Below are 25080 nucleotides of genomic sequence, written 5' to 3'. Positions count from 1 at the left end.
TCTGTGCACATGCGGAGTGCAGACCCAACAGCTACAGCAAAACAACATAGATTTGAATGTTAATGACCCGCACAAAGATGATTCTAAATGCATAAGCTGTCATATACTTTGCATGGTTTTCTTCCTCATCTTTCTGCTGTTTATTATTGCTACTACTTTTTTCCTCTGTTTGGGTTTTAAAAGATGGATTGTGATTTATTGGAGTTCATAACTTATAACAGAAAAAGAAGATAACTTTTTAAGCCCTCCCTGTCCATGTACAACCTGTATGAATGTGATATGAAAATGCTTCTCAGTCTATATTGGCACTACAGTGCTTTGTTGTTTTACAGTGTTTGCTTTTTGGGTGTACACAACTGTTCATCATGAAAGGGCTACTACTTCTTTATTACATTTTTATTTTGGTGACACAATTACAAGTGAAGAAGAACCTTGACCTAGCTCTGCAGGCTTCAGCCAGGCTCTCTATAGTGGTGCCTGTTTTATTCCCTTTGCTGCTCTGGAAACATGTGCTGTAATGAGTCCATGGAATGGCACTGTCTGGAACTGAATGTCATTTCTTGGCTGCTTGCACAGTACAGTTTTGATTTTACGGTCCCGTGCCTGCAACATACAAAGTATGTGAAGACTTTCCTCTGCACTCATACAGGGATAAGTGGACTCACTGTACTGGAAGGTGGGTTGCAGAGGGATGTGCTCTTGCAGTCGAGATATAGAGATGGTTTTGATACAGGAAGGTCTAGCACATCCATCAGGATGATCTTCCAGATCTATATTTGCATTGCCAAACACTATTAAAAATGAATAATATCGTAGGACAGCATGCTGTTCCTGGACAAAAACATCAGGAAAAGCATACACAAGACTCCTTTGTCTCTCAGTACTTAAAAGATGCAGAAGATCAAGTAAATTGTTTTACTCCCTTCACAAATCTCAGTAAATATACTTTGTTGTTGAGTCCTGCATTATTAATTTGTCTTTGACCTTATCTCAGATTTTGTGTTCTTCATTAAGTAGACATTAATTCACATAGCCTTTTACATATGCTAAGTAATTATTCTTTTTATGCTACAATCGTGCATTTAAATGCTGTAATTCCCATTTTACAACTGCAGAATCTAAAGCCAGGTTTGGGGAAATTGGCTTTATTTAAACTGGAAGGAATTCACCTTCAGGCTTTAAATCTGGAATTACGATTTCAGTTTCATAGTTCCCTAATTACAAAGCCATGTCCTAGTAAGTGTTTTCTCAAGGACAACATAAGTAGAGCGGACTGTTTAGTTGCAGATAACTGTCTGGGAAACAGGTTTCTAGGAGAGGTGTGCTATTCACCAGAGATTTAAAACATCATTTGGGCTGATTTTAGATGCAAGCAATATATGAGCTGTAGAAAAGTAGCTTGAGTTGAGTGTAGTAGAAAGGATGAATAATGAATTTCATTTCAGTGAAATGGCTTAGAAACATATTTTGGTCCCAGTGGCCTAGATTATCTCGGAGACCAAGAGTGGTGTTTGTGGGTCCCAAAGGTTGACTGAAGTCTGTTGGATCAGTAGATGTGGAAGGCAAGAAGAGCAGACGTGTATGCTTGACCTACATCTGAAGAAAACAGAGCAGGGATTAAAGAGGATGCGTTGGCTTTGTGTGGCAGGTTTGGTAGTGGGGGCTGCAGGGGTGGCTTCTGTTGAAAACACCAGGACCTGCCTCTGTGTCGTACAGAGCCAGTCCCAGCTGGATCCAGAGTGGATCTGCCAGTGGCCAAAGCTGAGCCCATCGGCAGCCTTCATCACACCCTTGTGATAACAGGTTTAAGGAGTGGTGAAAAATACTGCAGCAGCTGTGAGAGGGGAGTGAGAAAATGTGAGAGACACAGCCCTGCAGGCACCAAGGTCAGTGAGGAAGGAGGAGGTGCTCCTGGTGCTGGAGCAGAGATTCCCCTGCAGCCCATGAAGAAGACTGGTGGCATGAATTGACCCCTGCAACCGATGGAGGACCATGTCAGAGCAGATATCCACCTGTAGCCCATGTAGGAACCCATGCTAAAGCATAGGGATGTGCCCATGGACAGCCAGCATCGAAAGAGACTCCTGGCAGGTTTTGTGGCATGACCTGTGTCCCACGAGGATCCATGCTGGAGCTCCAGAAGGACTGCACCCCGTGGAAGACTGGAACAATTAATGTAGAACTGTCTCCTGTGGGAAGAACCCCATGCTGGAGCCAGGGAAGAGCATGAGGAGGAAGGAACAGTGGAGACAATGTGTAATGAACTGACCACATTCCCCATTCCCTGTCCCTCTGCGCTGCTCGGGGGGAAGAGGTAGGAGAGACAGGAGTGAAATAGAGCCTGGGAGGAAGAGAGTGGAGGGGAAAGGTGTGTTTAGTTTTGGTTTTGAACTATTCTGTTCTGTTAGTAATTGGCAATGAATTGATCTTCCCCAAGTCACATCTGTTTTGCCCATGCTGATAACTGGTGAGTGATTTCCTTGTTCTGATCTCAGCGCACAAGCTTTTCCATCGTATTTTCTAACCCCCACCCTTCTGAGAAGGGCGAATGAGACGGTAACTCAGTGGGCACCTGGTCAGCCTTGGTGGGTTGACCAGCCAAGGCAAACCCACCACAGAAGAAAAGAGCAGGAAGTTCCTGATGTTCCCTGCTATTCCCAGGGTCTTATAAAAATGAAAGCAGTTCTTACTCTAGTTACAAGGCAATCAGCAGGGATGCTGGGATAGTCTTAGTTAATTGGTATCTCTGGTCTCTAACCCTGTTACATCTTCTGTAAGGAGTGATTCTCGTGAATATTTTGTTTCTCTCCCCTCATTTTGGAGAGCGTAACTGTACTTACCTCAAAGTTACCAGCAGGAAATAAGACATTATTCAGCTACTGGACTGTTGTTTTGTCGTTTCCTATTGCACAGCAAACATGAAAAGTCTTTAATGTAGCTGTTCCATTAAAGTTTGAATTCTTCTTGAACCAATCCATCCAGCCACAGCAATGCACCTAGTTGGAAATATCTGTAAGAAACAAGAATGGTTCAGTGCTTCAGGGACATTCTTGCAGCACTGTCTGTGCTAGGAGGTGAGTTAAGCTGAAAGCAGTGTTGCTATCATGCAGGGGGAAAAGAAAAGGGCTCAGTAATTTGTCCTTTTCCAGCTATCAGGAAGTTAGCTGTTAAAGAAACTTTGCCAGGTTTTGCATGAAAATCCTGTACTTTCCGAAGTCTGCTGAACACGGTGCATCTGTGTTTACTTAGATTGCCTTTTTGTCAGGGCAGGGGGAACCAAGCATGCACACAGGTAGCACTCTGTTGAGGCATTGTAAGGGAAAAATACTTGCAGTGCCTGGGAAGGAGGTTCTATAGACCTGTGTTGTAAAACTCTTTCAACTTCCCAAGCTTGACCTCTTTTTTTCTTCCACCTTTTAACTTTGATGGACTCTATTGGGCTGGGTGTGGGGTGTTAACAATGTTACCTGCGATAGGCATTTGTCCTTTGTGTAAAGTACATACGCACTTTATAGAATGGTTTGGGTTGGAAGGGACCTTAAAGCTCATCCAGTTCCAACCACCTGCCCTGGGCAGGGATACCTCCCACTAGACCAGGTTGCCCAAAGTCCCATCCAGCCTGGATGAGGCTCATTTTTTTGGTGAGCCTTGTAATTTATCAGAATTTAACTTCATCTGTGATAGGGAAAAACAGTGTGATTTGACACCACTTAAAATCAATGAGGTGCCTCTGCTTTGTCTGTTTCCTAGCCAAGCCTTAGTCTGGTATTAAATTTGTTTAAGTGTGAGTTTGCAACTTGGAAGGGCTTTCATCATTTTATTTGTTTGACATAAGAGCTGTGTATTGTCAAAGAGTACAGAAGGCAAGCTGAGCAGAAAAGTCTCTATGTGGGTGGAAAGGGCTGGAGCTTCCACTGCTTTCAGTCTTGGGTCCCTCTTCTGCAGGACTGCCAGTCAGGTTTCTGTTGGTGGAGGTTGGGGAGGTGGGTAGCAGCCCTGTTTTCTTATGTGTTCAGTATTTAAGAATGGATGGGTAGCTCTTGGGCCATACAGACACCTGTTCAAGATTCTTTTGCCACACTCAGGGTGATATTTACCTGCTCGAGTTCTCCCCTTTTGAAATCTCTATTTGCTTTTTTTTGGTTCATATTTGTGTTTGTTCTTTTTGCTTCTCTGCTTTCTCTTCCTGCTCTCACACATTTCCTCTTTGGTTTTTCCTGCCCTGCCAAGTCACTCACCCTTTTCATTTTGCACGCTGCCTGGAATGCTTTCTTCTGAGTCTCTTCTAATTCCCTTTCTATTAGTTTTTTTATTTTGTGCAGAGATTGCATATGCAGACAGGAATGCTTAGAATTTAGACAACCGTTGGATAACTTCCTAGCATAGTCTGAAGCTTGCATTCAAGTATTTATCCACGCTACCAAAAATTGTCTTTAGGATAATGCACAGAGCTCATATGCTCAAGGCGCTTTACTCACATTAGCTGGGTTTTTCAATCAAATATTGTTCAGGTGTAGTGGTAGTAACATATTGTGAGGAATATGTCTGCACTGGCTGGGATGGTTTTGCCATGTTAAGAGTGAAAAAACTGCCAATAAATGGATGATTTAATGAGGAGAATCAGTAAGAGGAGGATCCTGTTTCAGAAGGTTATTGAACTGGAATGGAAAGGTTTCTGAACAGAGACTGGCATAGTTCCAGTGCTGCTACCTGCCAGGAGATAATAGAATGCAGTTAAAGAAATACAGCTATTTTTAAAGAAACACAGCAGCACAGCACCAGTATTTCAGCTTACAGAGGGGCTGATGTGTACATTAGCACCAGGAATAAGTGCTACTTCATGTAATCTCAATAGTGTTGTATTAAGAGGAGGGTTTAGAAAATACAAGCTTGCTCCCCAAAGTGTTAACATCATTTTGGTGCTGTGAACACTCACAAAACCTTCAGTGGGGTGAGAACACCAGTGAAACCACACTCTTTCCCCCAGACAGGTGAGATTAACTAAAACCCAAAAGGGTGCAGTCCTTCTAATTCCTGTTTCTACATGCCACATTCTTAGGTGCAGAAATTCCTCAGTCTGCCAGTTACTTCTTTACTGTGTACAGTCACACCAGCAAAAATAGCCTATAGAATATTTTAAGCACCTGATCTGGAAAATCAAGAGGCTTCAGTAAGAAGGCATTGAAATGATTTTGAATGCAAGCGATTGTGATATCCTTGATCAAGATGGTTACTGGCAGAAGACACCATCTTTTTCTTTACTGGCAGTCTAACTACTTACAGATACATTTCTTAAAAAAAAACAAACAAACACCAAACAAAACCCCCAAACTCCCCATATATATCCTCTCTGGTATCTGCATACAAATGACAAACTTCCTCTTTCTGCATCCAGTTCCTCCCATCCCAATCCACTTTATACACATCCATCACAGATACATTTTGTAGTTCTTCATCTGCTGTAGCAGTTTTACAGCCAACGTTCTGGGGAACAGCCACACGCCTTCAGCCCTTGTGTCTGCCCCAGGAAATCCTGTGAGGCACTTTGGCATTTCCTAGGGTGATGTTAAACCTTGCCCAATCTGCAAGTAGTGTGTAGCAGGAACAGGTCTACCGCAAGTGCCAAGACCTGCAGGGACCTGGGCACAGCAGTTGTCAGTGCAACAGTGGGGCCCTACCACAGTCTGGGCTGGATTGGTGAAGTTGTAGGCACAGGGTTAAGGGAGGGGATGTTCTTTTTTCACCACATTTCAGAACTTATGAGACCACATCTGGAGTGCTGTATCAGGTGTAAGAGAGGAGAAAGTAAATATCAGAGTTTCATTTCTGTTCAGCCACTGCTTTAAAAAATGGTTTGACTTTTGTGAGCCCTTATATAGATCACTGGGAAGGGTGATGAAAATATTCAGGTAAAAGAGAATGTCTTGCAACATGCCCTCTAAATGTTTCATTGAGGAAGTACTAAAGCATGTAGCAAGACTTCTTAACTAAAACCTTGACTGGCCTTCATCCTGATCTTAAATGATCTCTTAAAAGTTAGTGCTGCTGGAACATGTGAAACTACGCTATGACTGGAGACATATGTTGCAAGAGAGCATTTCTGACATATAAAATAGTAGGATTTATTTTTATACATATATATATATAGCAATGCCAAAAATTAACTGAAAACACAATTTTATGTATGGGAAGAATTAGAACTGTATGAAGAATTAAAAAAAAATGTATGATCCATTGCAGTATTCAAACTGATTTAGTGGTTTCTTTTTACTGGGGGAGGGGAAGGGCAAAGTGCTAGTTTAATTATCTGAATGTTAAAAACACAGCTAAAAAGGTCTTTTGTGCAATAAATAAACCTTTTCTAATTTAATTACTTTAGCACCATGAAAGAGTACTTTCTCCCCTGCCCCAGGCAACTTCTTTAAGTCAGGACCACAGTAACTAAAATCTACTTTCTCTTTTTACAGTATATTCACTCGTCGGGCATAATTCACAGGGTAAGTGGAAACAATATAAAAGATGTTTATGTTTTGATGAGAGGTGTTTGTGAATAAGCATGCTCATAAATGTGCCTGAAACTCTGTTTATAGTGTCTGGATTTGATGATGCCTTTGGTTTCTTCTTCAATAGGAACAAAAGGTGGTATGGTTGCATCAGTTTAAGCTGGGCACTCGAGTTGCACTGAATGCAGCTTAGATTTGGCTTCCTTAAATTACCTTGTGAAGCTGCATTGTCCCCACAAGAACAAATAGTGTCTAAATTAAGATGGTTAAGTGTTTCTTTTTTTTTTAATTAAGATTAAACTTTTAAGAACAATATATACATATACATGTTGTTTAAGAATTATGTTAATGTTCAAGGAAGTCCACTTAAAGTCACTTTGGTACTGTGAATAAGAAGTTCTGAATGATCCCCTCCTGGTTCTAAGCAGCAAAACTTCCCCCAAAACTGTATCACAGCAGTAGAAACTGACCTTTTGTACTAAGATACCAGGAGCAGCACAGAAAGTGCACGCCATCTAAAGAGGGGCGCTTTAAGCTGGACATGGAAGCTACGCGAACTGCCAAAATAATGTAATAAGTTGATATTCTTGTTTCTACAACTGCTGTGATCATGGTCTGAATTTACAGTTGCTGAGACCTTTTCTAAGCTCCCTCTTGTTGGCTCTTAAGTTTCTTGATTTCCTAACATTTCTTTGTACCAATTTGCTTCTCTTCAAGGCCCCTCTAACCTTAAAACAACTTCATCTAAAACAGGTGGATGCCTGTTAAAAAGTTCAGAAAGAAGATTCTTTTAAATGTCTTGTGCCAAAGTGTGTCAAAGGTTTGAAAAAGCTGAAGGAAACTCTGTTTCTGATTTTTTTTTTCTTTGTCTATAACTGAATGTCTAAAAGTCACTGATGTTGCAAAATCTTCTTAGCTGTTGCCAGTACGCTTCCCTTTGCTGCTAAACTTAGAAGTATAACTTCTGAAGATCATTAGGAGTCTCTGCAGTAGTTGAAGAGGCTTCAGGGAATTCTTTTTCCATGTTGCAGTCTCCATTCAATTGCCTTTGTTAGGAAATCAATTTTCCCACACAAGGGAACAGAGGCTTTTAAGTAGAATCTTTTTTGATTCCTTCGGTACTTCTTCTAAGTCTATCAGTGTGGAACCTTTGTAAAGTGTATTTTGATATGCAGTATGTACACTGGAGAAATGTTTATGTGAATCCTTAACTTTGTGGTGTCAGGACCACAGTCACAGGCCGTGGTCGTCGTGGGGGATTTTAACTTCCCTGATGTTTGCTGGAAGGACCACTCGGCAACCCAGCCGCAGTCCAGGAGGTTCCTCCAGTGTATGGATGATAACTTCCTCCTGCAAATGGTGGATGAGCCGACCAGGAGAGGAGCGCTGCTGGATCTCATCCTCACTAACAAGGAGGATCTGGTTGAAGCAGTAAGGGTTGAGGGCTGCCTTGGTTGCAGCGACCACGAGATGGTGGAGTTCAGGATCTTGTGTGGCAGGACTAGTAGAATACCAAGTAGAATTGCAACCCTGGACTTTAGCAGGGCAAACTTTGGCCTTTTCAAGCAATTGCTAGGGGAAATCCCATGGGCAGGGCTGCTTGAAGGTAAAGGGGCCCAAGATAGTTGGTTGACATTCAAGGACTGCTTTTTCCGTGCTCAAGATCGGAGCATCCCGACACGTAGGAAGTCAAGGAAGAGGGCCAAGAGACCTGCGTGGCTAAATAGGGAATTGCTGGGTATGCTCAAGTGGAAGAGGAGAGTTTACAGGTCATGGAAGGAGGGGCTGGCCACTTGGGAGGAATATAAGGCTGCTGCTAGAGGATGTAGGAAGGCAGCTAGGAGGACTAAGGCATCCTTAGAATTAAACCTGGCAAGAAGGGTCAAGGACAGCAAAAAGAGCTTTTTTAAATACATGGCAGACAAAACTAACACCAGAGGCAATGTAGGCCCACTGATGAACGGGATGGGTGCCCTGGTGACAGAAGATACAGAGATGGCAGAGTTACTGAATGCCTTCTTTGTCTCTGTCTACTCTGCTGCGGGCAGTCCTGAAGAGCCCTGTACCCCTGAGACCTTAGATGAAGTCAGGTCGACGGAGCGGTTTGCCTTAGTCGATGAGGAATGGGTTAGAGACCAGTTGAGCAATCTGGACATCCATAAATCCATGGGTCCAGATGGGATGCACCCGCGGGTGCTGAGGGAACTGGCGGAAGTCATTGCTAGACCACTCTCCATCATCTTTACCAAGTCTTGGGAAACGGGAGAGGTGCCTGAGGACTGGAGGAAAGCAAATGTCACTCCAGTCTTCAAAAAGGGCAAGAAGGAGGACCCGGGTAACTACAGACCGGTCAGCCTCACCTCCATCCCTGGGAAAGTGATGGAACACCTTATCCTTGGTACCATCTTAAGGCATATCAAGGATAAGAAGGTTATGAGGGGCAGTCAACATGGCTTCACCAGGGGGAAATCATGTTTGACCAATCTCTTAGCCTTTTATGAGGAAATAACACGGTGGATGGATGATGGCAGAGCGGTGGATGTGGTCTACCTTGACTTCAGCAAAGCATTTGACACGGTCTCCCACAGCATCCTCACGGCTAAAATGAGGAAGTGTGGACTGGATGATCAGGTAGTGAGGTGGACTGCGAACTGGCTGAAGGAGAGAAGCCAGAGAGTTGTAGTCTATGGGGCTGAGTCTAGTTGGAGGCCTGTAACTAGTGGAGTGCCTCAAGGGTCAGTACTGGGACCGGTATTATTTAATATATTCATCAATGATTTAGATGAGGGAATTGAGTGTACTATCAGCAAGTTTGCTGATGACACTAAGCTGGGAGGAGTGGCTGACACGCCAGAAGGCTGTGCTGCCATCCAGCGAGACCTGGATAGGCTGGAGAGTTGGGCAGGGAGTAACTTGATGAAATATAACAAGGGAAAGTGTAGAGTCCTGCATCTGGGCAGGAACAACCCCAGGTTCCAGTATAGGTTGGGGAATGACCTGTTAGAGAGCAGTGTAGGGGAGAGGGACCTGGGGGTCCTGGTGGACGACAGGATGACCATGAGCCAACACTGTGCCCTTGTGGCTAAGAAGGCCAATGGCATCCTGGGGTGTATTAGAAGGGCGGTGGTTAGTAGGTCGAGAGAGGTCCTCCTTCCCCTCTACTCTGCCCTGGTGAGACCGCATCTGGAGTATTGTGTCCAGTTCTGGGCCCCTCAGTTCAAGAAGGACAGGGAGCTGCTGGAGAGAGTCCAGCGCAGGGCAACTAAGATGATTAAGGGAGTGGAGCATCTCCCTTATGAGGAAAGACTGAGGGAGCTGGGTCTCTATAGTTTGGAGAAGAGGAGACTGAGGGGTGACCTTATCAGTGTCTATAAATATATAAAGGGGGAGTGTCACGAGGACGGAGCCAGGCTCTACTCAGTGGCAAACAATGATAGGACAAGGGGTAATGGGTACAAACTGGAACACAAGAGGTTCCACTTAAACTTGAGAAGAAACTTCTTCTCAGTGAGGGTGACGGAACACTGGAACAGGCTGCCCAGGGAGGTTGTGGAGTCTCCTTCCCTGGAGACATTCAAAACCCGCCTGGACGCATTCCTATGTAACATTATCTAGGTGTTCCTGCTCCGGCAGGGGGATTGGACTAGATGATCTTTCGAGGTCCCTTCCAATCTCTAACATACTGTGATACTGTGATACTGTGAAAATGCCACCAACTTATGTCCAAACCCCACTTGCAGTAAGATGAGTGAGTTCCTTCACTGGCAACTATTTTCCTGACTTCTAGCAGAAAAAAAAGTTGATTTGTTGGGGGGTGGGGGGACCCATACTGGAAAAAGCCAAACCTAAGCAAGTTTGTGTCTTTGTTTCTGTTACTTGTTATATTTAATGTTCTCATTTAGATTTATGACATTATTTTACCTGTTGCTGTTCTAAGTAGTTGTATGAAAGCCGTTAAAACTTAAATGAAAGAAAGAAGGAAAGAATGAGTGCTTCATTGGACTTGGTGTAAAATCAACAAATAACATCCATTTCAAATCTGATTACAGGATCTAAAGCCTGGGAACCTGGCAGTAAATGAAGACTGTGAATTGAAGGTAGGATATGTTTATTTGAAAAAGCAGTCAGATGTGTTTAGAAATACACCGCAGAAGACAACGAGTGCAACAGCTGCAGATGTGCTGGCTGGTTTCAGTGGAGGGCCAGGCTTTCAGCCCTTGGGCTTCGAGGGGTCGTGAAGAAATATGGGAATGGTGGAAAATGAAAGGGAAGAGGAAAAAAAAATACAAGCCACTGCTCCTTAGAAGTATTTTCCCATTTGTTTGACTTCACTCATCACAAAAATAATGAAATATCTATTTAAGATATAAAGCCCTGAACAGTGCAAATCTCTTCACCTCCTGTTTGGACGTCCTTGACTGATATAAATGTGCATTTCCTATGAACAGTGGAGGCAATGGTCAATTTCTGAGACCATTATGGAGTCAAGCACAAGAAACGGCTGCACCTCAAACTAGAAATCTTGCCTAGGATGTTTCAGCTAAAAATCTCCAGTCCAGAGAGGACACTGTGGGAAGGTGGTACCCAGTGCTAACAGGGGAGAGATGGGGGTTGACTCCAAGACATAGTTGATTTCAGGTGAGGAAGTCAGTGCTGTGGGTTATTAGAGTCATGGCATCATTGGAGCACTTGCTGACTTAACTCCTTCCAGCTGGGTGAAGGGAAGTGTAAGAACTGAAACTGCTTCTGTGGGTTTGGAGTTGATGGAGCAGTCCTTACCACAGCTGTGTGCCCACAGCAAAGGCATGTTTGTGACAGTCCCCCTTTTCCTGTGTGATGTGTATGTTGCAATGAATACTGCTTTGTTTGTATGCAGTCATACATCTAAAAATACTTTTAAAGAAAAAAAATCACATCATGGTTACAGTCAGATAAGAGCTGTAATGGAGAGCTCTTTTTATGATATGTTGCGGCTAATCTCTTCAGAGAAGCATGAGACGAATCACATAATGCTCACCACGAATAAGAACATCTTATTTCTTTGAAAGTGATTGCTTCTGCACTGTTACTGCTAATAGCAGTATCAACTGCATGTAGACAACAGTGTATTTCATAGCAGGAATTATAGAATGTATCAGTTCTGCTTCATTTTTGTTCATAATTGAAGTAGTGAGAAAAAAGTCATTAAAGTGAGACAATTCTTAATTCAGCCTCCTATTGTTCAGCTAATGGCAGTTTCTGCCACTACACTGCAAGACAGGTAGATTTGATGGCATTTTTTGTATTACATAGTTGCTGCCTCTCTGGAGTGGGACAAGTATCAGCATGTACTGGGCTTCCCTTCAGAGATGGGCAGGAGGATGGTGCACACCCACACCCCTTCCCAGTACCAAAGCTGGGTTTAGCTGCCATGCATCCTTGGAGACCAGGTCTGTAGCACCCCTTGTGGAAATAACGTTATGAGTCCTCAAGGGCAGGTGTTGCCACTTCCTTGGAAGTGTTCTCTGTACTGTCTGAGTGGTAATTCTCCTCTTGCACAACATTTGTCATCTCAAGCATCTTTCTTAATCATTGAACCGAAATACTGAATCTGGCCAACTCTGATTGCACTTTCTTAAATGTATTGGAAATCTTCCAAAGCCTGTTACAGTGGATAATATTTGTACTTCAGAAATCATTATGCAGTGTACCTTGAGCTAGCAAAAATACATCTATTTGGCTGTGTGAAATGACTTTGTTATTAAAAAAGTCAATTATTTATTATGAAGCAGAATTATGTAGTGCTCAACACTGTTTATTTTGGGAATATATTCTCTTGAGTGCAGACATAGTAGCCCCAGACTGCTTCCAGTCCCCAGTTAATTATATTCTTGTATTTTAATTTTTTGTCTTTATAATTGATTTTTCTCACCTGTCTTCCCTTAGCTCTAGCAATCTGAAAGGCTAGGCAGGGTTCTTCAGTGAATTACAAAATCAGGCTACATCTTCTGTCATGTGCTTGAATGACTGACCTATACATCCTCACAAAACAGCAGTAAATTTGAATGGGGCTTTTATATCCTGACATATAAATACATTTAGATCTTATGGCCAAGGGTTCCTCCCTAAAAGAGGCATAAGACTTTATGGGAGTAGTTCAATTATGAATATGTTATGTGTGTGTATGTATACATACATGCATACATACATATATATGTAATGTATATATTATGTATAATACAAATTTTTGCTCTTTGGAGACTGACCTGAATGTTCAGGATCCTGTTACTTCAAACTTTCCTTATCTAGCATAGAAATCCATTGCCTTTTCCTGGCTTGTAGGTGACAAAATGGTGAGTGGGTCCAGGTTGGTAGGGGAAAAAAAGAGCTATTAAAAACAGTTGTACATGTTTCTCTTTCCCACCCCCCAGCTGTGCAATTACACTTTGAGATGCAGCCCAGGTCTGAGACATTCTTCCATACTATGATCAGTCTCCTTACTTAACACAAGTTATTCTTTGTTGCTTGGATATTTTTAAGCTTTTAGATAAATGAAGACAAATAATACTATACCAGAACATAATTTTGTGAAACAACAAGGAGAGAATGTAGTACTGACCTTTGGTTTTTGTTTCTTTTGACTCTAAGAGTGAGATTATTGCGTCCCTGGTTGTACAATCAGCTCTGATAGCATATGCAGAAGGAAAGTGCAGATTTGGAACTACAAAATACTGGTTGTCAAGAGGCAGCTCCAGTCTATAAAGAGAAAGCCAACTATAGTATGTTGAGAAGTATGCACAAAAAAAAACAACCCCAAGGCTTTAACTGGGATCTTTCTTTCACTGAAGGAGTTGAACTGGCTTCCCCACATGTATGCATTCAGGTGCAAAAGGAAGGATATGAGCATGCTTTCAAAGTCAGCTTAACCTGGGCCCAGAACCATGCAACCATGCTACTACGCTGCTAGGGATAGCGCAAGCCTTTTTCCCTGTGTCTGTGCGCTCAGCAGCTTCCCTTGCATCAGCTCCAGCGGTGATGAGGCTGTAATAGGCAAGTTGGAACAGCTGCTTGAATTGGTAATTAATTAATAAGCAATCAGCTTTATTTTTCACAGCAAGCTTTCTGGCTCCCTCATCTAAAGCTCTCAGCTGCTACACAGGAGTCAGGAAAGTGACAGTGAAGGGTGCATGGGGGGGAAATCACAGCCCTTTCTGCAGTCTCAAAGTTTGAAGTTATTTTTGTTACAGTTACTGAAACAAGTTAGGAAAATTAAGTTTGCTGAGTAGAAAAGGAGCTTATCCTTAAGGAGCTGAGGGAATTTGCTCTCTCTTTTATAATTCCTGCATTATGGAAAGGATTTTTAACCTTGCTCTGAAAATTGCTTTAGAAGTTCCAGCTGAAAATTTGAATATTGGAGTATAAGAATAATAGTTTTGTGTGAAGAATGTTGCTGAAGTGGTACCACATTAAGTACTAATAGGGTATGCTTGTTCCTGAGCCTTATGACTATGTAAATGAAAAGAAATCCTGAAATTAATACGTAGTGCACAAAAAAATCTCAGTGACGTTTTCTGCTTTTATAAAAAGACAAACCCAAATTGTATTTTAGCTGTTTCCAAGTGTCACAAGCCTTAATATGGAAAATGCCTAAAAGGCTGTGACAGAATAGATGGTACTTCATGTGGCTTTTGACCTGTTATGTAAAACTTCCTTTTTTTCTTCCAGCCTGAGGAAATGTGTGCTGTATATGTAGCATAAATTTGAAAGCTGTATATAAAAGTGTATTTTGCTATTGCATGTATTTTGAATCAATAAGTCTTCAGTACCCAAAGAATCAGCCATATTCAAGTGTATTTTATTAGTAAGAATAAAAATCTCTTCCTTTGCATCCTACTTCTGTTTATAAATTGGTCAGCAGTTATGGGGGAAATACAGGAATGATATCTCAAGCATGGCAATAAAGAAAGCAATAATGTTTTATACACTTGATCTTGAATGAAAATGTAATCTTCCTTTCTGTTAGTGCTAGAGAATGATGAAACTATCCTGAAATGTTTTCAAACATCTAATTACAGAGAGCAGTACAAAACTATCACTCTTGGTTTAGTAATGCACAGGTGCTCCTAGTAAAAACTCTGCCCTCTCAATATATATATATGAAGCTTGACACACATGGAAACTTGTGGCTCTTCATGCAAAGGTATATACTCAACTATCTGTGGAAGATGATGATTTATCTTTATTAGACTTTATTTACCCAAGCCCCCTGCTTCTTGTTAGAAGCATGAACTTCCTGATAAATACAAACTGTCTGTCATTCCAGGAATGGGATTTTCTTGCTGTTGACCACATCTTTTGGCACCATCTTTCAATGGTCCGTACAGTGGGTTGGCATTATTACTCTAATTTTGTAGAATCTGACAAAAGGCCATTTTTCATCTTGCTGCTGTATGTGTTGCTGTATCTGGAGATAAATATCTAGGAGTCTTAGAAATAAGCTGAATTGCGCATAATCCTTTAAAAGAATTGCACTGACCTTGCATTCCTTACAGAGAGTTGCTCTGTAGTTTATGCAGTAGGTTGGAGAAGACTCAGTGGGACTAAATAATGGTAATTCCCTATGCTGCTTCAGATTTTCAATGTGATCGATAGGAAGCTATCCCATGTATGAGTTATTCATAAAATAGAAATAATGATACCTGCTTACTTCAGAATATTGCTGGACACACTCTTGAATGATTGTGCCACCTGAGATACGAGAGCAATGATTACCATCCAAGATGGGTGCTGCTCTTTTAGCCTTAACATGGGAGGATGGTTATTCCATGGCCAGGGAACTTTTTGCGTTGAATGTGTTCATTATCTTTCTGAATGGTAATTGAAGAATTTATTGTTTGCTTTACTGGTTTTACAGCTTTTAGTGTTGCTATAGGAGTATATTACTTGGAAAAAGAAATTGTAAAGCCCCTTGCTACTTCTGTCTCGTTTTTTAAAATGAGAACAACACACTTGAGTGAGAAAATGATGCAAAAATGAACTAATATTTACAGATTTCTTTGACACACTTGTACAGTCTGTATGAAATAGATTGCTAGCTGTCTGATCAGGCTGTTCTTTGCGCTTCCACTGCAGATTCTGGATTTTGGATTGGCAAGGCACACAGACAGCGAGATGACTGGTTATGTGGTTACGAGGTGGTACAGAGCCCCAGAGGTCATACTCAACTGGATGCATTATACGCAAACAGGTCAGGATCTCTTCAGAAAAGCCATACCAGAGCTAAAGCATTCACTGAGTCAGGCAATATATAAGCAAGTCTTTTTTTCTGAAATGAATGAGAAACTGGAGGTGGAAATGACAGTCTAATTATGCAGAATTTCCTTGTAGATAAATTGCAGGTAATTGTTTGGTGATTGTGGGTTTGGAGGCATTTTGTACATTTTTTGAGAGTAACCAAAAGTGCCAAGGTGGCTGGAAAGTAGTGATAGAAATGTATACAGATGTGACAGTCTGGTCTCTGTTCTTGTGTTCTGCACTGACTGTCATCTTCCTGCAAAGATGTGCTGATTCTAACTCAGACAGGGGAAAATGGCAGATGGGGGGAATTCAAGTAACACTAGGATAACTGTGAAAGTTTTTGGAAGCACTGAAAATTTACTTCCCACATCCATCTGCCTGTTACTGAGAAACTGATTCAGCATATTATCAGATTATCTCCAGTTTGCTTATTAGAAAGCCTGGAAGTTTCACTTTTACTGTTCATCCTAATTGGCATGGCGTTAATTTATTTTTAATGAGCTATAAAAGTAAATTTCACACTTTATGTTTTAAATTAAACTTTATGTACATTTAAAGGGACAGGTATTCAGCAATTTAATGTGACTGTTGGTCTTTTTTTCCAGTTGACATCTGGTCTGTGGGCTGTATAATGGCTGAGATGATAACAGGGAGGCCCCTGTTCAAAGGAAATGATCGTATCCTTCAGTGAATTTGTGACACTAATGTAAGAAAATGGTGAGAAGTTCTGATGTGATAGAGTAGGTCTGTTCAAAAACTGATGAGCATAAATTGAAATTAATAGTAAAATGCCTTGCACCTTTCTCATTGATTGCTTAATGTCTGTTCCACTCTTGCACATCTGACATTAAGAATTACTGAATATTTTCAATAGAGAAAGAGAACTGATCTTTGAATCACATCTCAAATCATCAGGTAAAAGGTTCTGTGAGGATAAAAAAGTTACATTTTGATTTTTTAGTAATAGATTCAGTAATTCCAGAACATGCACAGAAGATTCTGCTGCAGTGTATGGGCTGACAGCACATGCTAGTCCATTTCCTGCTTTTTGAGATTTTACCAAAAAGTGTTCTGTAAGTAACAGCTAGTAAAATGTTTCAGATTTACAGAAAACATCTTGCCCTGTCATTTTGTTGCTGAGGAGTAAGAAAATAGTGAAGATTCAGTCATCATTCAACCTCAAGTGATACTTCACTGGCAGTAGTAGTTATGATAATTATTAGAGGGCAATATTAATAGAAGACAGCAAGAGTTGCTTACTTTTTTTGTTATTTTCCAGTCACTACATTGTGATTTTTCGCTTTATTCTCCAGTAGTGCAGAAACACACAATTTTTGCAGGGTGATTAGTTTTCTTATGGTGAAAGTCTTTGTTCCTTATTTCTGGTAATCAGATCTGGACCAACTCACAGAAATAATGAAAGTAACAGGTACACCAACTCAAGATTTTGTTCAAAAGCTGCACAGTCAAGATGTGAGTATTTGGCTTTGTCAGTTGGTTTTACACATCTTAAGTTTACTTAATCCACGCTCAGTACTTAAACTGGCTGAGACAGTAGGTATTGGCTATTGAAATGATCCCTGATGTCACCTTTCTGCCTTGAAGTGCTTTGCACATAGCTACTGGAGATTGGGGGGGGGGCAGAAAATGATCAGAACGCTTGACAAATCTGTATATTTAAATACTTATGAGTTTCCAGTGCATACAATATAAGCAGTTCAGATGATGTGCTACTGCTTTTATCGGAAAATATGAATCTATTCAGAAAACTCAGTTGTTTGCAGGTGTCTGTCTTTTCTATTCGTATGTGGGTGTCCTTCTAGAATCCTTAAGCCCCTACTATAAAGAACGTAAAATTATTCATTAGACTAAGTATACCATTTAAATACTAATGAACTACTGTGCAAGAGGTTCCTGTAAACTCACTATGACATTCTTTCAAATGATGCATACATATTTATTCTAGCTAATATATTAAATATGGAGTACTAATAATTAAAGTTTTACATTATCATTTCTTAATCATAATTTTAAGGCTTGATTAAAAAAAAAACAAAGTTCTTTTCAACAAGAAGGTGAATATAATCAGGGTTTATGACCCCCCCCAAATTAATTTGTACACTGTGCTATCAAAGCATTGTTGAATTACCTATTAAGCATATAGTTAATGTTACATTATAAAGGCAGCAAAGTTCTAATTAAACACCCATGTTTCTTTTAAGGCAAAAAACTATATAAAAAGCCTCCCAAAGGTCCAGAAAAAAGATTTTTCATCCATCTTGAAGTATGCAAATCCTTTGGGTAAGACAGTTTGTGTGGATATGTATGATTTGTCTTGTTCTTGTGTTTGCATTGGAGGCAGCAGCAGTATCAGTCATACGATAGGTTTTGTGATGGTTCTTGTGCTTTTCTATCTCTTGCTTTCCATGATTCATAACTTTGCCAAGTTTGGACCCTGCCAGGACTCAGATGTTTCTTAGAAGTGTGAAAAAAAGAAGTATTTTGTGTTTTAGACTTCAGTCCAGCATCTGCTTAATGGTTTTGCTGGAGCAGCTTTCTCGAGAGCCCTGGCAGATTAAATATAAGTAATAATTTTTTCTCTGTATTGTATTTCAAATATAATTCTGAAAGACCTATCTGATCTGCAGTTGAAATGCAAGCAAATAGAAAGCTGACATTTTAGTCATGGAATTAACACATCCTGAGAAACATCTGTGCATTCCTGAGAAGTGCACTGGCTTGCATTTGATAGATACAAACAGCCAGAAGAGCATATCAAGTGTGCATAACTGTGACGTGACCCAAGGCAATCAAAGGTCTGAGATGGGTCTGCCCATCCTGTATCTGTTCCCCAATGACCTGAACAAACAGAAAGCCAGTTCTGTTAGAATATAAATTAGTATAATTGAATCTTCTCAATTTAAGAAGTTAAAATTGTATGTTCAGATATAGTAGAAATAAACATAATTAATAAGCAGCTCTTACCCTGACTGCATGGTTAGCTCAATGACCTGCTGACTGCAGCAAACTACATATTTCCATTTAGATTTTAGGATGTTTTTTCCTATCATCTCTGTGACCATCTGGCTGTTTTTTGTGGAGAGAACAACAGCTCATGGTCTGGGAGAGAAGCCTGAAAAGAATCCACAATGTGGCAAGCAGGAGTTGCAGTATCTTGTCCCATGCTGCTGCTGCTTCTTCCTTTCAGCTGCTCCACCCAACCCAGGAACGTTCTTTCAGGATAGAAAAACAGACAATAAACAAATCATTCATCATATCTGTTTACACTAGCTTGTTTTGACAGTCCAACAATGGACCTGATCCAAAACATAGAACATAGAAGATTTTCATGGATTGTTTTGGCTGAGGTGAAAACCACACAGCAGATAAAGTCAGCATGGAGATTCTGTACTTGGACAACTGACTTGCGTAGTCAGCTTCAGAGTCTAGTTGTGCTTGGATTTGGTCACGTACAGAGCAATTCTCATTCTCTGCAGCCAGCTGTTCATTCTGCTGCTGTCAAGTTGTAAGGTACCTTAGAACCACAACAGCATGGCAGTGATGAAAGACACATGGGAAAGCCCAAAGCACAGTGGTCCTAGAGCCAGAAGCTGAGAAGGCATTAGCTGCAGTGATGTGGCTGTGTTGTATACAGAAGCAAGGGAGCACCTTTGCCTTGAGTCAGGCTTTTTACAGATCCCAGCTTGTTCACAACACAGTTTGGCCATGCAGGCGGGCCCCAAGGCTGTAGAATGAATACCCAATGATTCTACTTTGTAACTGTATATTTATTTGAAATATCTCCAGGGCAGTGTTACTGTGCACAAGCTGGAGTCAGTGATGTGATTTGAATACACTGTTTGTTTTCTCTGCAATAGCTGTAAACCTTTTGGAGAAGATGCTGGTGCTGGATGCAGAGAAGCGAATCACAGCAGCTGAGGCTTTGATGCACCCTTACTTTGAACCAATCCATGATCCTGAGGAAGAAATTGAAGCTGAGAAATATGATGACACATTTGATAACATGGATCTTCCGCTAGATGAGTGGAAGCGTGAGTTTAGATTTGTGATGTTTTAAAAAATTACCAGATGGAAAGACCATGTATACCCTTCACAAATTGCCTTCTCTGTTTTTGGTGGAACAGAGTAAATAGACATCATTAAGATGATGTCTATTGATAAGCCAGTGTTCTTATCAAGGAATGATTCCCAAAGTTTTTTTCTCTGCCTCCTAACAAAGGCTCTCCTTTTTCCTATGACTGTCCTCCTGTCTTCTGCAGCGTAGGAATCATAGAACAGTTAGGGTTGAAAAGGACCTTAAGATCATCTAGTTAAAACCCCCCTGCCATGGGCAGGGATACCTCACACTAAACCATGTCACCCAAGGCTCTGTCCAACCTGGCCTTGAACACCACCAGGGATGGAGCATTCACAACTTCCCTGAGAAACCCATTCCAGTGCCTCACCACCCTCACAGTAAAGAATTTCCTCCTTATATCCAATCTAAACTTCCCCTGTTTAAGTTTGAACCCATTACCCCTTGTCCTGTCACTACAGTCCCTAATGAAGAGTCCCTCCCCAGCACCCTTATAGGCTGCCTTCTGACACTGGAAGGCTGCTATGAGGTCTCCGCTCAGCCTTCGTTTCTTCTCCAGGCTGAGCAGCCCCAACTTTCTCAGCCTGTCTTCATACGGGAGGTGCTCCAGTCCCCTGATCATCCTCCTGGCCCTCCTCTGGATTTGTTCCAACAGTTCCATGCCATTTTTATGTTGAGAACACCAGAACTGCACACCATACTCCAAGTGAGGTCTCACGAGAGCAGAGTAGAGGGGCAGGATCACCTCCTTCAACCTGCTGGTCACGCTCCTTTTGATGCAGCCCAGGATACAGTTGGCTTTCTGGGCTGTGAGCACACACTGAAGCTGGCTCATGTTCATTTTCTCATTAACCAACACCCCCAAGTCCTTCTCCGCAGGGCTGCTCTGAATCTCTTCTCTGCCCAACCTGTAGCTGTGCCTGGGATTGCTCCGACCCAGGTGGAGGACCTTGCACTTGTCATGGTTAAACTTCATCAGGTTGGCATCTGCCCACCTCACAAGCTTGTCGAGGTCCCTCTGGATGGCATTCCTTCCCTCCAGTGTATCAACTGAACCACACAGCTTGGTGTCATCAGCAAACTTGCTGAGGGCGCCCTCAGTCCCACTGTCCATGTCAGTGACAAAGATGTTGAACAAGACCAGTCCCAACACCGATCCCTGAGGGAGACCATTCGTTACTGGTCTAAATGAAACCATTTCTGTAGCATGTGGCCCTCCAGGGGATAGACAGGTGAAGAGATTCCTCAACTGTTGGCTGTATGGGACCGTTGCTGTATAACACAACAATTGTCGGCATTAATATGAAGTTAGGTCCTCTCAGGGAGAGAAAACATCTATCTCAGCAGACACTTAACTCTTTATCTAGATTTCATCTAGTGTCAGAGGTTTGTATTTTGGCTTTTAAGTGAGGACTTGACTTTTAAAGCTGATTTGCTGAGTAGCTTTCTGAGGATCTTGCCCACTATACTGTAAAGTCAATGCTTGCATCCCTTTGAAAGCACCTGTAACATTTCAGTATTGGACTACTTCTTCAAATCTGAAATGTTGAAAAGATGATTCTTGATTGTCTTACTTTTTGTACTCAGATTTCTCTCTTTTTTTGCCTGAAGAGGTCTCTCTCTTCCTGACCTAGACCAGAACCTAACCGGGCTGGGGCTTGCACCTTGCTCGTGTCTCCTTTTCCAATTAGACCGGCAAGTCTTATGTTTATTCTGTTGTTTTCCAGGCATTACGTATAAAGAGATACTGAACTTCAAGCCACCACAGACTTTGGAGTCAAAGGAGACAGCAGTGTAATTCTATGACTCAGTCTTTTCAGAACTCAGAAGAAAACAAGAAAGTTGTAAATGTTTGTGAGATTTCAGGTGTATAAAACTTTTATGAATAAACTGGATGTAATCTGTGTCATCTGCACTGTAAGAAAGTGCAGTGCGCTCTGCATGTGAAACTTGGTGCCTTTGGGAGTAGCATTTCAAAACTATCCAGAAACATTCCTGCCTACAACTTCTTCTTTATGCATGAAAGAATTCAGGCTGTGGTAACCCAGTTCCATCCTCAAAAGAGCAGGTAGGACTAATTCTTCTGCTCAAGGATCAGAAGAGTACAAGTCACCACCCAAGCAAGCTGAGACACAGAGTATGTCAGGGATGTGCTGTGACTGTTCTCCAAGGCTGCTGAACTATCCTGAATGCAAGAAGTATTCATGTGACTTTGTCTGGAATATTTCACCTTGGTAAGGTGCCTGGGGAGGCTAGTCAGCCTCTGCTACCTCAGTGAGTGCAGCAGGTAGTGGAAACAGCCCAGAGGAATGCCCATGTCCCTTGTCCTGTGTGAATGGAAGAGAACCTCAGCTCCAGCCAGTTCTGACAGATCTGGGCAAGAAGCAGAGAAGTGTGGATGTCCTAGGTGTTTTTCAAAGTAACCAGCATAGCAGGACATGACTTCACGAACACTTGGTGAGCAGTCGTTGGATAAACAATGGCTGTCAAGGGGCACAATATTTCTTTCTAAATACAGTGCAATCTCTTTATATTACAGACTAGGGAACAAGGATTTCCAGGGAGAAATAAATGTTAAGACTTTCTAAAGTTTTGTAAGGTTTCCAGCTTCCTGGTATTGAAATGATCACTGAGAAAGTACCTCTTTCTCAGAGGACTTGCTGGTTATAGATTCAGCAGTGCTGATTTTAGAAGTAAAGCTGCATGCAGGTCACATCATAGAAAATTAAATGAGGATAAAAATGCTACTCTGCAGCTGTTCATTGGGAATACCTGCAGCAAGTGGTTTTGTTCACAGTGTACAGAGGTGTTCCCAGGTGCAGAATAACAACCATTCCTGGGTTTATGAACTCATCTTACTTAGAAAAGCCCTCAGACCTTCTGTCGAGAAGTGCATCACCAGGAGTCAGCTTCCTGATGGGACAGATTGGTTAGACACTTCATGAGTTCCTCTTACATTTACTATATTTTCCTAGGTGCTTAGTTCATAATAATCTCTCAGAGGTATGACAATAAATTGGTAAACCTTTGGTGAAGAATTTCCATGTGAGATTGTTTGTCCTTGCTAAAGGTAATGTCTTTACAATTGACTATTTGGATGTGGATTATTCCCAATACAATATGCCGGTGTGTGTTGCTATTAAGTGAAACGATTGTGAAGGAAGACGTTAGATCCTGGGAGGTAATAACTGGAAAAGAAGTAAGAAATTACTTAGGGTTTTTTTGCTTTAAAAACCAACTTAAGCCAGAAGTTTTATCAAGACACAGTTCTTTTCTTTCAGTGAATGTTAAGTTGAACACCTGTAAATACTAGCATTTGTTTGCAAATTGTTTGTGATGAGCATTGATTAGCTGAGATGGGCACTTAGACTAAATGGTGACAGAAACCTTGAATTATTGATGTATTTGACAAGTCATTAAAAACAGAGTTTCAGGAATGCATAAAACAAAAAGCAGAGAATGTAATTTGAAACAGAACATTTTTCTACACTACAGGACACTGAGGAAGGCACACTGAAGAGTCATACCCCATTCTGCAGTATTGACTTCATGCTTGGACTACACTTCTGTGTTAAATAGGAACTTTAGTGTTTTACAGAACAGATGTTTTCTCTTAGATTCATACTCTCTGGTAGTCTTAATAAGTCATGGGAGAAAAGTGCCTATTGGTGTTGGTAGGCTTGATTTAGCCACTCAATGGGAAATTAAAATTGTCAAAAACTTCTCTGAAAATGCTCCTTCTGTATTTTAAATGGAACTTCACCATGCTAAATTCTAGCAAATATCTGCAGAGATAATGCAGATGACTGAAATGTTAGTGAGACTTCAAGGAAGCGTTATTTTTCATTGAAATCTGCTTTGCTTTTTCTTCATAAATGCCAACACTTCAATGGGTATTTTCACTTCCTCTGCCTTTAGTTTTAATGAAGTCAAGCCCTAAGACTTTCTTTTGGCTGAGGTGAGCTTTTCCCTCTCCCAGTATTGGAGCAGCAGCTAGCCCTCAGGAGGAAGACATAACAAGATAATGTTAGTTTTTCTAGATAACTGGAGGAATACAGAACTCAAAACAACTGAAGAGAAGACCTTAGCACATGTGTCAGCCAAGACAGCAGTACTGCTGTGCTGTCTCATCAGCAAGCAGTCCGTAAGGTAGGATAACGAAGATGGAAACTTTGTCACATCTTGGCAAGCTGTTTCTTTGAAGAGGCTGAAGTCTGCAGAAACAGGTCCAAATAACAATAGCAATTATCGGTATAAATAGCTCATTAAAAGAAAATGTGAGGTGAAAGCAGAAATATTTTGCATGGGAGGCAGCTGCTGCTTCAAAAGGAGAGACAATGTTTCCTACTTTTTTTGCTATTTCTACAGGTGCTAAACAACTCAGGAATAAGAACCCAATTTCTGTTTGCCTTAGAGAAATGTAAATACCTTTTGCATGTACTTGAAATGTACTGTGACAAATAAAGGTTGAGGGGTTGCTTTTTACACCGCAATTGTTTTATTTTCCCATGTGTATTCCCAGATGCATCGTGACTCCTGAAAATATTATTTTCAGTATGAGGGAACTGCATGAAACATAATGTTCATGTGATATGAGATGCTCATGCAGTTTATTTGGGAAGTCAGGCCACAGATGTGAACCCTTCTCCCATTTTCCAGATTTCAAGTCAGCCACAGAACTGTTCTGATTGTACTACTGCCACGTAATTATTTCTTACAGCATCTTGGATTTTACCAGACATCCCTGCTTTGTCCTGAAGGGCAGGATTTCAGTACGTAAGTGCAGTTGCAGTTCTCAGCCTGATTTTAAAAGCCAAAGCCAGATTGACAGTCATCAAGCATTTCTAACTTCAAGTTGAACACGGTGAGTTAACAGAGTTCTAGTAGGATATATGGGACCTTTGCCCTGAAAACCTACGTGCCCACTGACTGAGCAAGATTGTCCCATTTGTATTGGTCTTCATTGCACTGAAGACCCGTCACTGATGTTGAATTTTGATAATGTGGTGTTGTGTGCCAGAAGTGGCACACAGTTTCACTTCTTGATTATTTGGGGTTTTATCTTGGGTTTTTACAGGATAATGCTGACGTGAGTGCTAGTATGTTTCCTGCAAAATGTTTTCAGAAGAGCCACTTTGTTCTTGATTTGGAACTACCAGGTATATGGGCTGGGTGGGATTCTTTGAGCTTTCTACTTTCTGATAT

General features: G+C 41.3%; 1 protein-coding gene across 2 annotated transcripts in view; it reads left to right on the top strand.

The window, feature by feature from the left end:
- MAPK12 (mitogen-activated protein kinase 12) overlaps nt 1–24360 on the top strand; it is a 34896-nt gene extending 10536 nt beyond the window's left edge. For both annotated transcript variants that reach the window (XM_061467565.1, XM_061467564.1), the window contains 8 exons: nt 6468–6497; nt 10553–10600; nt 15615–15729; nt 16385–16456; nt 17173–17252; nt 18002–18080; nt 19658–19831; nt 21603–24360. In XM_061467565.1, the coding sequence (XP_061323549.1) occupies nt 6468–6497; nt 10553–10600; nt 15615–15729; nt 16385–16456; nt 17173–17252; nt 18002–18080; nt 19658–19831; nt 21603–21673 (669 nt within the window). In that variant the 3' untranslated portion in view covers nt 21674–24360. The remainder of the gene's footprint in view (nt 1–6467; nt 6498–10552; nt 10601–15614; nt 15730–16384; nt 16457–17172; nt 17253–18001; nt 18081–19657; nt 19832–21602) is intronic.
- Nucleotides 24361–25080: the final 720 nt, after the last annotated feature.

This window comes from Pezoporus flaviventris, unplaced genomic scaffold (genome assembly GCF_033815535.1).
Source record: "Pezoporus flaviventris isolate CSIRO_AGI_PZ_B2104156 unplaced genomic scaffold, CSIRO_AGI_Pfla_v1 ptg000045l, whole genome shotgun sequence".
Taxonomy (NCBI): Eukaryota; Metazoa; Chordata; class Aves; order Psittaciformes; family Psittacidae; genus Pezoporus; species Pezoporus flaviventris.
The sequence above is the reverse complement of the archived record's forward strand: the minus strand, read 5'-3'. Positions and strand labels throughout refer to the sequence as shown.